The sequence below is a fragment of the Empidonax traillii genome, unplaced genomic scaffold (genome assembly GCF_003031625.1).
Source record: "Empidonax traillii isolate 1590-97213 ecotype Southwest subspecies unplaced genomic scaffold, ASM303162v1 scaffold59:size1551110, whole genome shotgun sequence".
Taxonomy (NCBI): Eukaryota; Metazoa; Chordata; class Aves; order Passeriformes; family Tyrannidae; genus Empidonax; species Empidonax traillii.
In genome coordinates, this window is record NW_020955252.1 from 757,738 (window position 1) to 776,105 (window position 18,368).

At 40.2% G+C, this 18,368-nt stretch overlaps 1 protein-coding gene across 2 annotated transcripts in view; it reads right to left on the bottom strand.

Annotated features, from left to right (window-relative positions):
- NKD1 (NKD1, WNT signaling pathway inhibitor) overlaps positions 1-18,368 on the bottom strand; it is a 106,736-nt gene that overhangs the window by 27,507 nt on the left and 60,861 nt on the right. For both annotated transcript variants that reach the window (XM_027879827.1, XM_027879826.1), the window contains exon 4: positions 12,012-12,069. In XM_027879827.1, the coding sequence (XP_027735628.1) occupies positions 12,012-12,069 (58 nt within the window). The remainder of the gene's footprint in view (positions 1-12,011; positions 12,070-18,368) is intronic.

An 18,368-nucleotide genomic window follows, 5' to 3' on the forward strand; every position in this document is an offset into this window, starting at 1 on the left:
AAAAAAAAAAAAAAAAAAAAAAAAAAAAAAAAAAAAAAAAAAAAAAAAAAAAAAAAAAAAAAAAAAAAGGGAGAACACGACAACAGGGAAGAATCTCCATAAGCTTTGGTCGGAATAGTTCAGGATGATACCTGTAGCAGCAAGATTTGTGTTTGATCAGTGGACATATCAAAAGCCACATGAACAGAATGCAATCTGTTGTAACTCTCTGTACCATTTAACATGGGCAAGTACTTCTCACATGAAAACTGTCACTGTCACATGGACCACTTACCACTTCCTAACAGTATTATATGTCCCTGGAGCTCTGAAGTGGCCTGTGAAGCATTAAATTGTGTTGCTGAACAGTGAGAGATGAGAATATGAACTGATCACTTGTGACTGACTTAAAGTAAAAGAAGAAAGACTTTTCTTCCCTAAAGATGGCCATTCACTGATTTTCGTTAGTAGCTGGTAACAATTTTGCATTTTAAAAATCCCTCCTCAATGTAAGTTGCACATAAGCATGTTCACATAGGATTTTCTATCTTGAATTTCCTTTGTCTCTTTGAGTATTTTTCCCCCTGAGATTCACAAGGGAAGAAAAAGAAGAAAGAAACCCAGACACTACATAACCCTTTATTCAAATGAAGGCTGAGCAGGTAATGTTATTAATAAGGTAGGCTTTGATATCAGCTCGCTCACATCTAACTTAGATGTTCAATAGGAAAGTCATGTTTCTATCACCTTTGCTATGATAACAGGGCCTCTAAAGGTATCTGAACTCAAATATTAATTTCATGGGAATTGCTTCCCATGAGGAACAATGTCATTCTGACCCTCACAAAGCTAACCTTTTACAGAGAGCAGTATTGTCGACCCATACTGCAACACTATTTTGGCTGTGATGAATCAGTTGCACGTCTGACAACTCTTTCATAGTTAATATTCAGTAGTAGTTCAGTGTTCCCATCCTCAGAGCCCTATATTACTCTGAAAGGTGGGGGACGATGGAGACAACACAAATGAAAAGCATTTCTGTGATGAATATAAATAGGCCAGCATATACATGTGCTCATACAAGCATACATCTCCTTCCCTTTCCATATTTATGCATGGGTCAGGAATGGTACTGAGGTGATACACCACACACTACAAAATATGCAGAGAAATAAAATTCATCAAGGCTTGACCCAACCACCTAAATTCTAGAGAGCACACAGGATCTCACCACAAGGAATTATTCTCACAGAGCAAAGGCAGGTGTCTGCTCACTGTTATTAATAAGTACAGTGCAGCCTAAAGACCTCAACCAGAGATGGAAGCTCCCTGTACTACATACTGCTAGAAGTGCAGAAGAGGAGATGGTTTGGAGCATGACTTGGAGCAGGTTTACAGGACAAGCCAGCCTTTCCTGTTGCTCTAGAGAGCCCACACATTTTACAACTCAAGATTCAGATTTCCCTTTGGAGGAAGATCCTGTAATGTTCTCCCAGACACCATCACTGTGGATTTGCCTTCAAATGTAGCATCTTGAAATCTGGGCAGCAATCCCTACATGCCAGTGGGTCCTGGGCAGCACCCCTGCAGGGCACAGGCAGCTGGGTGCTCTGTGCAGCTCCCAGAGGGTCCTGCAGCAACACAGCGAGCAGGTTCATTCAAACCTTGCTTTGCCAAGAACACACCTGGATGGCTCCACTTTCTTTAAAGGCTCCTTCAAATAACAAAATAAGGGTACAGTCCCACACTTCAGCTTTATGCCTCCAAATCTTTAGGTTGGACTATAACTCCCTCCTAAATACACCTTTTGCACAGAATCCAAGGCTGCCTTGACTCTCCTTGGCAACTGCCCTGCCAACATTGAGCCCTGTGTGCAGCCCCATCTGCAAGGCACAGCAATGCTCTCCACTGCTCCAGAGCCCTCTGAAAATTCCTTGGGTAGCAACTCTTACTTCTGGATATTTTGTTTTACAGTTAATTTTCCCTTCCTCTCTTTCTGTTACCTTTACAATTTTAAATCCTTTTTGGTACAAAGTTGAGCGCTCTGGATGACGTATTTTATTGGTTAAAGGACCTGGGTTGCTGGATCAGATTTATAAAGCCAGAAAAACACTGATTGCTGGTATTTTTATTTTTTTTGGTAGGCTGGGGGTTGGGACTTTCCATCTAACAAGAGCAGCTGGACTCCAAGCTCTTTCAAGAGTAGAAATGTTGCTGCAGGTTCATTTCCACAACCCCATAGTGCTGCATTTATTATTTGCTTTTACTCACAAACTAGTTGTGGTTACAAAAAACAAGCTTGTCTTCCAAACAAATGACATTTTATCTCTTTCTCCACAGGAGAATAAGGTTGACTGCTACTTGTGCTTTGAGGTTTGGATATGATTGAGATGAAACATCTGTTAAGAAAAAAGGTGTGGGGGGACTTTTTTCTGCTAAAAATATCATGCCTTTTTTTTTCCACCAAACTTGAAACATGTGATGAAATTCAACTTTTAAAATATAACCCTGGAGCTACTTGAAACTATAAAAGTCTCCTCAGTATCTGAGGCAAGTCAGAATTTCCACTGTTCAAGCTGGGCTTTTATGAAGAGCAGACTTTAGAAAAAGCTGTAATCTGTCTAGGTAACAAAGGGCACTTGTTCTGCCTGGTGAGGTAAAACTTTGGGTTTCTGTAGCTACTGCAGCAGAAGTGGAGTTGAAACACACAAAAGCACCCTGACTGATACACACTTTGAATTTGGAACAGCAACTAGCAAAGCAATATGTTTGTCATGGAAATTGCCTCTGTAGGTCTGCATCTACACACTTGTGTGTGGAAGGTTCAGCAGGATGACAGGTTGTTGTGGCTAAACTATCCAGCCCCAAGGGCCAGGCTTCTATCAAGCTGCCTACATAAAACAATGGCTCCTAAATTCAGTCCAAGAAATGCAAGAATTGTTTTATCCTGTCATGTATCCTCACATGAGACACTCCAGGATACGAAATCCCTACGGGCAGGAGAGAAGGGCCTTAATAGGAGCATGCACATGGGATCTAAACAAAAAACTAGTGCAGAAAGCTACCAAAAACCCAGCAAAGGCAGCACTCAAACTCACTTGTCTGGCCATGTCATGGTTCAGTTAAGCACAAGAAAACTTGCAAATTTAGGAATATTTTGGGAGTTGCAGCAGGACATACTGCCTATTAAATGCAGTATTCCAGGTTTCAAAAAATGAGTGTAGTGTTTCTTGTAAAGGCAAGGAATCTGAAACAAATATGTTGTCTTCTGAAATATCAAAGGCCAAAACCTCTTTCAGTTACAAGGGCACAAAACTGGAATAATTCCATGAACACCAGCATGAGAGTATTATCTGGTCCAAAATCTTTCCCTGGAAATATGCAATAGCTTAACAAGGGGGGAAAAAAAAAAAAAAAAAAAAAAAAAAAAGAGAGAGAGAGTCACAAGAGAATCAGAGAAGAATGGCATTTTGACTCACTTTTCAAAAACATGTTTAATAAAACCTCCATGAACTGTGGTCAAAGCTACAAGAAAAATAACTGGTAATAATCATTGCTGGGAAATTAAAAGTAGAAAAGGACCTTTGTTCAAGTAGAATAAATGAAACCACTGGTATTCATCATGTTTCCAGAGAGATTGTTTTCAAACTCCTGACTTGTTCCCATATTTCATTCTTTGTTCTTGGTGGTGGATGTCCTGGGGCAAAGTTCAAGTACATTTTTATACTGCTGCACATGTACAGTAAGGCAGCTTTATCTCTATACCATACCCACTAGATCATCTGTCCCTCACATATACACCCAAGTCCATCAGTTTGCCAAGGTATATCTGATGGCATACCCTGACTCCCAGCTCAGTCACCATTGCCCAGGCAGGAAGGAGGGCAGGACATGCAGACAGACACAGGTAGTTGTGTCCCAGCCAACCCTGGAAGGGTTGGGCAGGTGCACTCACACTGTGCAGGGCTGTGACCCAGCCTGCCCTCCTCTGCACTCAGTGTGACTGTCACCCAGCTCACCCAGATATGCCTGTATGTGCTACAGCTCCTTCCTCCTCTGAATCACAACACTGACAGTCCAAGAGAAACACCAATGACCAAGACAGATTTGGTGAGTCCAGCTTACTGAGGCGCAGCCCTTTCAAACCACATTCACAGACCACGACCCTCATATCTGTTGTATCCATTTCTCAGCCCTGTCTCAGCTGTACTACGAGGCAGCTTCCTTTGAGCTGCACTCACTGACATGGACAACCAGCTGGGTGCCAGTACTCTGTTGCCTGAGCTCTGCTATGATGCTTTGCTCACTTCTGGGATGCTGAATGAAAATGCAAGAGCCCTCCTGCCTTTGATGAGATCTCCCTGATCATCCTTTTGTCCTTTAATTCTTCTGCTTCCCACATGCACCATGGTCGTCTGGCTCTCCCATGCTACAGCAGAAGCAGCTTGAGAGATCCACAGACATAGATTTTTCAACAGCTGCATCCACAGTTCACAACTACTCCAGAGCTGAGAGCAAATGCATGTTCTTATTATTAATTGATCCTTTTTTATAATGACTGCTCAGAAGGAGCATTAGCTTCTCTGTGGAAGAAGGAAAAGTTGCCAGTCTTAGGCAGAGGGAAAGAGCATGGAAAACCAATATTATTATAAATACCATGCATATAGTATTATTTTAAAGCTTTCCATGTTTAAAACATTCATTAAGGATCAACTCCTTGCCCTTTTTTTTTTTTTTTTTTTGGGGGGGGTGCTTTTTCACTTCCATTTTCGTTATCTTGATTTGTTACTGAGGTATTTTTTACACATTACATACAATTAAATTTATAGTAACATTTGGCTTTCTTCAGTCACCAGAAAGGATATAGACAACTTGTAAGTTTGCAAGGTGTGGTGGTTTTAATCTAGGCCTTCCCTGGTTACCAGTTTGTAACCAAGGAAGGGGCAGTGTTCCCAGTATTCCATACGATTTTTACGTAAATCGAGGTATAAATAAGAAGGGAGGAGAAGCCTTCGTTCTTCTTCTCTTCCGCCGGAGTTCGGGAACAGTGGGTCCCTGCGTTGGTCTCGCTTATCTAAGGCTGAGGCCTGCAGCATCCACTGACCTGCCACGTGGAAGCTTGGAGAGTGCTGGCCGTCTCTGCCAATCCTGCTTTCTAAGAGACATGGTGAGATTTGTTTTACTAGTTATTTTACTAGTTCTCGGGTTTGATTGCGCATATCTATTCGGTGTCCCTTTTTGTTTCCTTTTGTCCCTTTTTCCCCTTTCCCTATCCCTTCGGGGGGTGTTTGGATTCCCGTTTGCTGTGTACATAGCATCTTAACTGTAATATACATAAAATATATTTTTTATATAACTAGCTTGATTTTTGGGTTCTTCAATTTGCATAGTTTTTTTCCTTTGCCCTGGGGGAAGTAGAAAGGGGAGAAGAGAGGGGCTGCTACTGGGGGGTTGGGCATTTGGCAGGGAGCCAAGTCCGAACCATCACACAAGGTTTTCTGGTGTTGACACTCTCTCCCTGTCATATTCTAAGGAACACGTATGGATGCAGAAAATCTCAGGCTACATTCTCAGCCTTGCGATTGTGTTCCTGAACCAAACATGTAACTTGCTTGTGTTCAATATAAGAACTTTCCAGATGTGTAGAAGGATCTGAACACAGAGATCGATGTGAAACTATTACTGACACCATGTATGAACTTCCCAGTCCAATGCAGAGGATTATAACCCAGAACACTTTCAAACCATAGACAAAACACATCATATATCAAAACCTGTTGGGCAGCACCAGTAGCAGCTGGTGGGGTATCAGCTAAAGGGAGCAATACCCTATGTGCAGGGAACAAGCACGATGCAGGGAGGAGAGCACATACCCTCTGCACAGCAGCGGCTCAGTGTGAGCAGGAAAGCTCAACCTCCAAGGTGTCATAACAGCCCACTTTTCACTGCTTTTCTGTGCTCTGCTTGCCAACATGGGTGGGAGCTGTTAGACACTGTAAAGGTTCATTTGGAAACACCTAGAGACCACTAACTCCTTACACACAGGCCATGGGCAACCGTTGGATGGCAACAGTCTTTCATCACTGCTGACCTGGCTGCACTTGAAACAGCAGTTCTAGAAGTAAAAGCTTCTGATCCAAATACCAACCCCTCTCAACTGGAACAGCAAATGTTAAGAAACACTTGTACAATTTTTTTTTCTTGATTTTTTTTTTTCAAAGTGCCTCATGCCGTAAGATTTTCCTCCCACTCATGGCAAGCAGCCTACCTGCTTCTTATAATTTCCTGGATCTGTGCACAACCACAGGAAAACTTCTGCTAATCCTAGCAGTCTCATGTTCTTTGGTGACTTTTATTCTAACTGCCAAACTAAGCAGTTTTCTCCTGGCACTCTGCACTGCTCCTTCCTCCCCATACCCTCACGTCCTTCGGTCCTCCTTCCAACCCGCAGTAACCAGCTTATCAGCTGCCAGCCTCATACTGGTGGCTGGTGCCCGTGGGTCACCCTGAAGCTGAAGATATTTTTCGGAATTGTTTCATGTCCTATTGACTAGTAGGAAAGGATAAAGCAGAAACCTCTTGAGAGCTGAAAAAATGCAGCCAGTGAGCAAGTGATCACCAGTTCTGAGGTGATCACATAGCACAGAGTCATGCATAGCAAATCTATGGTAAGTGCATAGGATTAGCAACAAGTCATTAAAATGCAGAGTTCCCATGTAACATTCAAGAAGGCTGACCACAAGAGCATTTATATGGTGGAATTATTAGCACTCTGTTTACAGTGTTAGTGATAAATAGGTATTTGGTTTAAGAACCTGAGAGAGAAGGGACTTCAATTTTCTGCAAAGCACAAAGCCTGCATCAACACTAGATACGTAATAACAGTGGTGCTGACATAAAGCAAATTTGCCCGTGTGCAAGATGTAATCTATCCTTCTCTATAAATGCACTGAAATTTCACATAAATAATATACCAAAGATTAAACTTTAGAAAATAAAATAAATAAATAAAAAAAATGACCATCATAAATGAAGGTATTAACTAGAGAGAAGCACAATGTTTGAAATAACTGCTTTTTATTACCCATTCGTAGCTCAGCCTAGAACAATACATGAATTTATTATAGCTTAGAGATTAAAAAAATATGGTAAAAAGTGTCTCCCAGACAAACAGGAAGTTAGTTAAAACTAGTTAAAATGCTTGTTCAAGTTTTCCTTTGCTAACAAGTTTATAAAAAATTTGGGCCCAAATACCCTACTTTGCCACCCTTCCTCTGAGCTGACAACCCAACAAATACTCTTCCAGTTACCAATTTTAGAAACAAGTCCAGGAACTAAAGCCTTCACTGAATTTCTCCTGAGTGGAAAAAGCAGTCCTACTCTGGGGTACAGTGGGGAAGGACACTTCCCTCATGCCCTCCCCTGCAGCCCCAGATGAAGGAATGACTGGACACACTAGTATCAACTTGAAAAATATATAGTAATATATTTTTTAATATTACTATAATTATAATACTTAATATAGGAATATTAAGAATATAAGGACTTTTTTTTTCTGCTTTGCTAAATACAGAATGCTTTACCTGCAGGTTTAAAAATTCCATCATGTCTTGTAAATACATGAAAAGTGCAACAAGTAGCTCTTTTACAGATATGCTAGATTTTTTTCCAGCAACAACATGTGCTTTGAACTCTGCTGGAGGACTCTCTAATATTTATGGGCAAGAAGATGACTGGAATAATTTGTCCTTTCTGGTACCAGAACAGGGAACATCTTACATCTAGGGATTTGGATACAACTGAGTTGGGAAAGGACTTTGGATATCATGTTCGAGTAAGGCACCAGGAAGGCTTGGATCTTCTCCCATCTTCTGTTGAGAGAATAATAATCAAGACATCACCCTTGGCTGACAAATGAAACAGGGAAGAGATTGCTATCAGTGTAAGTGGCAGCACTTCTGACAGGTACAGGACCAGATTGATCTCCAGAGATGCAAGACTTCTGATTAGTAGAAACACCCGAGTCATACTTTTCAGTAGAACAGTGACATGAGAAATCACATTATCTCATAACTATGTGGGATGATAGGTTAGGTGTCTCCTGATAGGTTACATATCTCACCTTGAGCTCAAGACTTCACTGTGAACTCCAGAAGCTGCATGCTGAAGTAAACTGACAGGTGTGTCCCACTGGGCTTTAAAAAGCTTGTGTTGAGACAAGGAGTAAATCATGCCTTTATGCAATCAGAATGCATCAGAGGAATACTTTCCTTTCTGAACTGATCTTTCTGAAAAGTTTTTAAATGTTCGAATGATAGCATGAAGAAACCCCAGTTCACTTCAGAAAGACATGGAGTGGTCAAGACAAGAAAGTTCTTCTGGTCTACAAACTTCAGCTGTGAAAATTTCCCAAACAGTCCAGGGAAAAGAGGTGAAAAAAGTTCTGGAGAACAGGAGCAGGAATCTCTAACAATTCATAAGAAGCTTACCTATGCCTTGAAGAGCTGAGTGAGAACTTGGATGTCATTATTGAACACACAAATAGCAGATATCTTTCTGAGCTGCCTGCACATCTCCATGACAGAAGAGGGACTTGCTGTTTGATGCTGCCTGCCATTTTAGCTTCTCTGCTGACATGAAATGAAAAGTATCTGCCAATGTCTGTGCTACTTTTTATGACTTCTTCCAGAGTCACCTCCAGTCATTCAGTTCTGGTGACCTATTATTCCATTTAGGGCCAAGGAAGAGGAAATGTGAGATTTTACCCTACACAAGAAGAGTGATGAAGCAGAAAGCACATGTTTTCTGTGCAGGAATTGTGGGACAAGAAAGTTGAAGCACGAGACATTTGTACACAGCCACAGCAGTACTGCACTGTACACAGCACAAGTACTCCAAGTTTGGCAAATGGGAGTCTCTGAAATGCAGTGGGAAATCACTTGGAATGAAAGCTGCAAATGAATCCGCTACAGAACCCATATCCACCATGCCCAATTGTTGAGTTATTAACTCAAAGAGGAAGAAGAAAAACAGAGGCAGAGTAATATGAGACTGAGGTTTCCACTGGTGTCTCTTATCTAAGGAAATCACTGACCACATAAGAGAAAATCCAAAAATTTCAATTTAGTGACTTGCCCAGCAGCAAAATCAAAGGCAGGTGGTGGATATAATAGACAATACTGGTCAAACTGTTTCTTTCTGCACAGCACTCCGTAAACAGAGTCGCAGCTATTGAGTTCTAACCTCTTGTCATGCAGCAACATTGAGTCAACAATCCGCTCTCGTGGCTTAATGCTTTTGATGTTTACTTTGTTCTTTGTATAGTTCAAAAGAAAGCACTAATGCACCAGTCCTCTTACCAAATACAATCTTAATCCCAGAATCCCGAGCCTTTTGCTGTTGGCCAGTTAAGTCTGTTAAGACGAAAGGATTTGATCAAGCTTTACATAACAACACAGAAGTTAAATCCAGCAAAGAGAGTTCTTTTTATCTGTACTGCTCAGACGGCTAAGAGGGGGGAAAAAAAAGAGAGGGAAGAAAAAAAAAGGTAATGAACTTGGCTATGTAAAACAAAATAAGGAATTCAATTATTTCTCTTATTGCCACTTTGTCTTTTCAGTGAGAGTCTTCTAAAGAATTCAGATTTATTCTCCAGTAAAGTTTCTGAGTGCAAAGGCTATAACTTTCCCCCAAACCAGAACTGTGGCACCTGCTGTGCCTTTTTGCAAATCTGAGAAATGTTTCTTTTTCTTTCCTTTTTTTTTTTTTTTGCATCCCCACCATGTATTTATGAAGGCAGAACATAGCTCTTTGATGCACGGTATTTGATAGAGCTGGGTTTAAGTCTTTGTTTTGCCATTCATGTCCTCTGTGAGCTTAGTCCAACCAACCATTTTCCAGGTTACAGCTCCCTGGCTCTGAAACCAGCCATCAGTGATTTTGATGTTCCTATGGCACATGAACACATAATCATGCAGCACACATATTACACCAGTACATATGTAAAGATAACAAGGTAGCAAAATAAAGGTATAACAATATTTTAGATGGAAAAGTTCTACAATATTAATTACTTTTTCCCACAGAAATATTTCTACACAGAGAAGAGGTATGACAGTGGTCATCTTGTACCTTAGTCACACAGAATTCAAGCTGTGCCCAAACAGAGATCTCAAATCAAGTTTCAGCTTAACTTTACGCTAATATCACAAATTTATGCTGGTACAAAGCACAACCATTAAAAATATGATGCCAGTAAAAATAATGAGTTTATACAATAAGGGTGCTTTAACACAATGCTTGTAGTATTGTCTGACAAATTATAAGAGTTTCAATATCCCATTCAAATAGGAAGTGGCTAACACTGTCCCCAGGATGGCAAGCATAGCCTGGAGCTCTGAGAGCAGAAGTGATGAGGACCAAGCCTTGACAATCTGCACACATGTGCCTGGGCACTGGGTGGGAACAGTCATCTTCCTCCCAAATGGAAAGATGCCACAGAACAGCTCTTCCCCAGTGACAGGACACAAAGCATGGACCACCAGCTGGTATCTAAATCTGGTCTTCACTACTCAGCTACTTCATAAAAAATAAGATGCATCATAAGTAATAACATGAAACTGCTGAAAGACTGAAATTGCAGCAACCTAAAAGGTTTTACACCCTAATAAAAACAATTCTGCTCCTGACTAGTTTGGAAATATTATATATTTAATATTATGTTTGCCATGCAAGACAATTCTACACAACAAAGAAAGAAGTAATTAGAGGCAAGGAAACACAGAATGAGATAAAGAAAATTAAATTATTCACCTTGCTGACATTTAATATCCTATGTGAAGAGGTTTCTCCCATAATTCTAAAAGTAAAAACCTACCCTTTATTAGCATTATGTCCCACTGTGGGCAGATAGGAAAACTGTAGTGAAGGTAAATACAAAAATGCTGAAAAAAACTCCATCAGGCAAGCAGACTTTGCTATTGTGATTAACAGTAGCCTACAAGCACCAGCTGAAATTGAGCTCCTGTGTCACAGCACATACACAGGAACATTCTCTGCTAACTACAGAGTTGATAGAAACATGAACCCAAGATACATGGTATATTAATACATTTCACAGGTAAGGAACTGAAAGGCAGACATTATTAACCCAGAGAATATTTCAAGTTCTGTTTAGACAGATGCCTCTAATACCAGAAACAAATGCCTGGATTATAAAAGGACAAAAATTTCCAGGTTAAGCTTGACATGGTTCATTGCTCTAAATAAATGGGGCATACTGTTTCCACTACCCTATAAAATAAATCTAGCACAAAGCTCATGCAATTGTTATACTAGACAGTGTCTGAAGTCTGTTTTCCTTTAAAGGAATGAGCAGCTAATGATTGTCCTCCATTCATCAACTCCCACTTGTCCAACTGAAGTTCAATGTTCCTCGGATGTGTTCTCTGGCATGCAGGATACAGCATCCATACTCAAGGTCCCCAAAGGCCATTCCCACCACAACAGTGATTCCATCTCAACTGCCTCACAGAGGAGGAGATGAGATGGAAAGAGTTGTCCAAGGCAGTAATGATTCCATTCACATTCAAGAAAGATGTGTTGAGTAAGAGTCTCCAGTCTTTATTAGAAATTAATGTAGGAGTTTCTAAGGCTGGTCTGTGTAACACAGAAGGGAGTGCAGCACATCACATAACCCAGAGTTGACATTGTCAGTGACTGCATTTGCCACCACTGCTCAGGACAGCACTATCACAACTGCTACAAATGTCAACAGCAGTACCCAGAAAAAATTGTGAAACCTTGAATTAAAACACTTGGTCCCTGCGATACAAGTGGATGACCTTTTTCTATACCAGTGGCAGCAGATACAGAAATAATACTCTATTTCCATCCTAACACTTTTTTCAAGCAAAAAACACACCAGTAGATCAAGAATTGCACTCTAAATATAGGCATTCTCACATTGATTTGTTCACTAACTTACTCCAAAATCCCTTAATATTAACCAAGAAATTTTGTTCTTTAAATACCTTCTAGGTGGAAGTGTTCATCACCAATAGTGTCTCTGTAGCCTTCCACAGATAAATCCTGTTAAAACAAAACAAAACAGAAATTAATGTCAAATATACTATATACAAAGTGTTGAGGTGTTAACAGTATGTATTTCGTATTGCCAGAATTAATTTAAAACACTAATGAGAGCACAGAAGCTCATTTCCAGGAAAGAAGTCAATCATTTTACTTGTGATAGTTAATGGATTTGGTGCTAATTTACAATGTTGTGGACATATTTTTGGACAAAAATTTAATGGAGATGAATTGACCATAGAGAGGAAAGAAAAAAAAATGTTCATATTCAAATAATTTTACGAAGTATATTAATATTTAGCATTTCAATGTTCTGTCAATCAAGCAAGTTAAAAAAATTCCAAATGGAAATGATAAAGGAGAAATAAGCCCCTCACTACCTACAGAGGAATGTTATCGCTTGGTTCCACCAACAAACAGAAAACTTTCATATGCCAGAGGTCACCCAAGAAAAGCAGATATGAGATTCCAACGAGCTGCCTGATCCTTCAGTCCCAAAACTAATGAAATATTGTCAGCCCCAGCACATCTAGAATAACACAGAAACAAATGCCATAGGTATGCAGACTTATCTCAGACCCAAAAAACCATTTCTCCAATGGTGCTGCAGTAGTAATCAAGGGCATCAGTGGGTTTTGGAGCTAATGCCACTTACAAAGACCCTGAAGAACATTCTTACTCTCTTAATAGCAGACCCTTCCAGCTCCAGTTCCTCACCCCAACTAAACCATAAGCAGTGTCACCTGTCCACATATCCTTCCTTCTCTCATTCATTCCAGAGGCTTTAGCATCACCATAACATCACTGACCTTACCTTATAGTCTTGCTCCCTAAATTCTCCACAAACACTGTCTGCCGCTGATAAACCGTTGTGGTGACAAAGAAGGATATGGCCCTAAAATGCTTGTGTGCTGCACTCCTGGCCAGTTCAACTTCACCTGCAGACACACACCAGCATCCTCAGCATCAGTCTGTGAGCTGGAAGTTGACAGCTCAGAGCTTTTTTGTCCAAGACAAGAATAAGGTTAATAAATAACCTGTGAAAATTAATGTCTGGTTGCATTCATTAGCTTTATCATGAAGGAATGTGATCAAGACAAAGCAGTTCACCTCCTTTTCTTGAAAAAGCTGAGAGAGGTTCTTTGCCTTCCACATGCCCAAATGTTATTCTTTGAGATTAGTTATAACAAAGTAACTAGGCCACAAGAGCATATCTTCAGAATTCTCCAGTATCAATTTCTGCAACAGCATGTTAGATATTAGATTTCACAAACACTACTGGATAGCTAGCCCAGAAACCCTGAAAATACTCTCTGTTCACAAGCAGGTCACCTGAAGCAAAGTTAAAACTCACAGGACAAATGGCTCTGAGAATTGACGGCAATCTGGCCTGGAATGCTGGGATGCTACACAGGACAATGTTGTTTTAAGAGCTGACATTCTGGATTTAGCTTTCCAGGTAGCAAACACAAAAAACTATTTTTGTTACAGTTAAAAAGGTCTCTTTTTCTGGGCATGTGCTAATTAATATCAATCATTACCTTAAAAATTATGGAAGAAATCAACAAAGAATTAAAAGAAGACAAAATAAAATGTTGCCATGACTTATCATATTTTTGCAAGATGATGGTCTTTCCAGGGTCATCTAAAGATTAGTATACTTTTGTTTGGTCAAATTCCCCCATGTCATCATTTTCCATGAAGCTCTGAGAGCACACTCTGACTGGTTTCATACACAATGATATATAGAAATTACTGCTCTCCCACAATGCTAAATATTGAATAACTGTTTTCTTTGGGGTTTTGTTTATTTTTGTGGGGGCGTTTTTGTTGTTTTTGTTTTGATTCATGTGGGATTTTTTTTTTTAAACTAAAGGCAGGAGTCCTGCTCCCTTTGAAAATAAACAAAAAAAAAAAATTCTGTTAACCTGGTCAGCAAATACACAATGAGTAGGTATCATCTTATTTGTGATGTATCTCTGACTTTAATACTACCTAGGTGGTAGCCTTCATCTCCTAAAACTTTAGCAAAGCAAGCACTGCACTGGGTATCAAATATTGCCTGTTAAATATTGCCTGTTAAAATGATGTCATTAATCTCATCCTCTACAAAGCTCACAAGTCATTAATTTTTGTAGTTTTTCAAAAGACATCACTTAAAAATGAGCATACATTTGTTGATGTAAATTGCACTATCAAGTAACTCAAAGGAAAATAGTGGAAGACAGAAAGTGTAAAACAGAGTGAAACATTAATATTCATTATGCTAGCTTCCTTATTTTCTCATTTTAATCATTACATGGGTCTTAAGCAAATATGTTTTATATTCTAGTCTAGTTTCATTCCTTCTCTAGCTCCTAGTTATTTAAGTTAAAGTAGTAACTTAATGCAAGCAAATTTCCAGTAAGTGTTTCTGCCTTAAACCAAATTATTATAAATTAACACAACCTAAAAAGTGTTTTCATGCTGTTGAACTGTAATATACCTGTTAGACAGCATATAAATTGACAATCCATCCAGAAGCTGATGGGAGTATCGTTAGAACATTTAGTGACACACTTAAGCAGAATTCCTGAGCTCCCATTCAGACGTGTTCCCCTCTGCATGTAAGATTATGACATGTATTATCTTTGATAGACAGACATGTATCTGCAAAAGGTGGGGGCTTTTACAGGAAAAAAATGTGAGGGGAAAAAGAAGATACTCTCTCATTCATCTTATCATCATCAAGTCTTCTGTCAGAAAAACTGCAAGAGAGTTACTTGAATATTTTCAGCACCACCAAAATAGGTGCCACAACCTGGATAAACACCAGAATGCATCTGCTTAAGAAAAAGACAGTGTATGCAAACTCACACTCAACAGAAGACTACAAAATCTGAGAAAGCATCAGAGAACGCAATTCTGTCTGCAGCTCATACTGCATAATGAAATTTAACCTGCACAAATTGCCTTGAAGTAAATGAAATGGTGCATCTACCCACAGCAACCCAAATTCACAAAGTGGACTAGAGCAAAGGAAAAGGGTAAAATGTGTAAAACAGAACTCACGGCTCAAGAAATTCTAGCGGGAAGCGAATGTTATAGCCAGGTGGGAATATTTGACACTGGGGAGAAGCGTGTTCGAGCACAAAGCAAGCAGGGGCTGGAGGGGATGGAAAAGCCAGCAGTGGCTCTGCGCTCAGCCAGGCCCTGCCGCGTGGTCCTTGGTGCCTGTGCCACGGCAGGAGCCCAACCCGCCACAGGACCGGTGCCCAAGAGCAAGAGCAACAACATTTAGGTCATGGGCAGTTGTACATCACTGTCCTGACACGATGTTTTAAATCACAACACTGCATTTTCAAACTGGAACACTGAGTCATGAAGCAACCAAAACCAGATGTACCCTATGAAATACTATAGAAATGAGGTCAGCAAGCACTTCAAAGAATAAAGAAAAGAAACATTTACATAGAAGGATTATTCCAGCATGCCATTGCTGTGGGTTGCTAAACAGGAACCCATCTACACTAAGTGTCTCCACCTCACCAGGAGTTTCCCAGATAAATAAGTTGGCCTCTGTTAGCTACTAACACAAATCACACTGAATGACTAAGATTCAGGCCCAAACATCTGCTTCAAATCTCGGAGCAGCTGCTGCCTGGCCTGGGTAGAAAGGACCTCATGTCCCATATATCCCATCCTGAGAGGTGACGCTGTGCTGAGCTCGGACCTCAGAGGGTGGGGGTGGAGAGAAGAATTAACTAGTGCAACTCTCTCAGAAATGTTGCTGAGTATATACACAAGGAGAAAAACAATCTTTAAAAGCTCCCCCACCCCAGGGCTTCTATTCAGCTGGGTACAAGTCCGGCAATCGTCACTCACTTCCCACCTTCGTTGCACAGTCAGACTCCAATGAATTCTAACTCCCTGGGAATTTATTTTTTTTTTAACCTCAACATCAGCCCTAACAACCCTGTGCGGTTTTCTTACTGATATGAGTCTCTGGAGCCAAATGCCAGGGACTCACTCTGGGGCTTCCAGCTACTGACTTCCCTCTCACCAGCCATCTGAAAAAGCTGCAACCCAAATCCTCACCCATCATTCTGCCTACATCACTTTATTCCTCTGATGCCTTTACCGGCTCCCTTTCTGCTTCCACATTAAGGGTAAGCTTGACTTTACCTTCCAGGCTCCTCACAGTTGTGTCTGTGGTCACATCTCCTAGCCCTTATGCCTGCCAGTTCCTTTCACCTTGCTCAACAGCATCACTCCATCTACTTGTCCTGGCTCTGCCTTTGCATGCTGCTCCCCACGACACCCAGCATGTGAGAGCCAAAGCTACAGGTTGCAGCCAGAGTGTGTATCGGAGCAGCCTGCACCTGGACTAACGTGGTCTTCAATGCAGTTCTGCTCCAGTGTAAGTAGAGACAGCTACATCCACAGATGTGTTAGATATATCAAAGGATAACCTTTGATTTAAGTAGGTTATCATGATAACAAGGACATTTTTAAAGTTTGGGCCCCCCTACTCTCTGTATTACATGTCAGGTCAATATTGTGTTAATTAACATTTTTCTAAAGGTGTTGCTCTTTTCAAGTAGAAACAAGTTACTTTACTTCCTCTTCTTCAAACATCTCATTAAAATCCTTTGATTTAGCCTTAAGATACTCAATTTTCCACATTTTTGGCAGAAAATATGCACATATTTCCTGGTTTAGTGAATTTTTTATAAAGGAATCCTATACAATGTTTTTTTTTTTTTTGCACAACACATGCAAAATGACAAATTATCAACCAAGAAAACTTTCCTCCCTATTTTTAACCAACTAAAACATGTGGGTTTTTCTTTCTTTATTCTCATATTGGTGCAATCAATGGGTTTCACTGCTGTGGTTTAGGATTTTACTGCCTTTATCTGCCATATTGGCCTCTATGCCCAAGGTTATGGTCTTCCTAACAGAGATGGCAGTACACAGTGGATCTAGCACAGCAGATACCAAAATTCATCCTCTGGTACCTCAGCACAAAGATCACAGTAATCTACCAGCTCCAAAAATATACTGGTGACACACACAAACCCATTCTGCTCTGCTGCCTCTGCTCTAGGAGCAGTAACTCCCAGCCATAATAATGTGGTAACAGTGTTTGAAATCACTGCATCTGTATCTACCAATCTGACAGAATTGGTACCCCTGCAGCCTCATCTCTGGTGACTGTAGAGCAATTCCAGCTGCTGATAAATACTGTGATGATAAAGTTAGGACAATCAAAAAAAAAAAAACCAAACCAAAAAACAACCCTGTGTTAATCTCCAGTCATAAACGATCATGGACAATTAGAGGCTTACGAGGCAGAAAATATCCCCAATCTTTATTTTCCTGTTACATACCCTCAAGTAGGTACAAGGAACAGTTGTTGTATGAAATGCTTTTAAGGATATCCCCTTCATGGGAACATGAACATGAAGCTGTTGAGGAAGTGAAAGTGCAAAGCAGAGGGACACTTACACAAAAGCCTTCATGGTGGACAACTGAGTAAATAAGAAGGGAAAAAGCTTTTTGTTCTATGTTGCTTCCAGCATGCAGCTGAACCTGTTTTGCCCCAATCAAACACATGGACCAGGCTGTCCCACAGGATAAACCACAAATCCTTTCTTAATTTTTCTATTGCTATTTTCTCTAGCCTATGAAAATCAGCTAATGGCAATAATGAAACATGCTCTTTGCAAGTAGCTGTGTCATCTCTGCTGCAGTGGGCAAGGGAGCATCCTCTTTCAGAGGTCAGTCACTGCAACCTGCATTCAAAGAAGGTTACCTGCCTGCTCATTTAACTTGAATCATAAGATTCACACGTGTTGTGGAACATAAACATGCTTGTAAATGTCAATCAATTTATATCCTCTATATATGTATTAAAAGAATCTGTAGAAGAAAGTAAATCCAGCAATAATAGTTTAAAATACTAGGCACTTTAATCCAATGTTAAGACCTCTAGATACTCAGAAGATCCACGTGGACAGTTTTACTTATATTATTCCAGTTTCAAGACAGAACATTACTGTTTCTATAATGTTTTAACCCTATATTTCATGGATCTTTATAAACCCTTGCTAGGTGTTGCAAAGTAACATCTTCCATTAACACTATTATTGCAATTCTGGAACTATTACGACTTCTAATTCTTAAGGTGATAGGGTGAAACACAGTTTTTCAAGGACTTCTTCCAGATAAGAGACCATATAATCGAAAGCAACTGTAAGAACAGATGTATGGAATCAGCAGTTACTTTTCAGCTGAAGGGTCCAGCCATCTTCAAC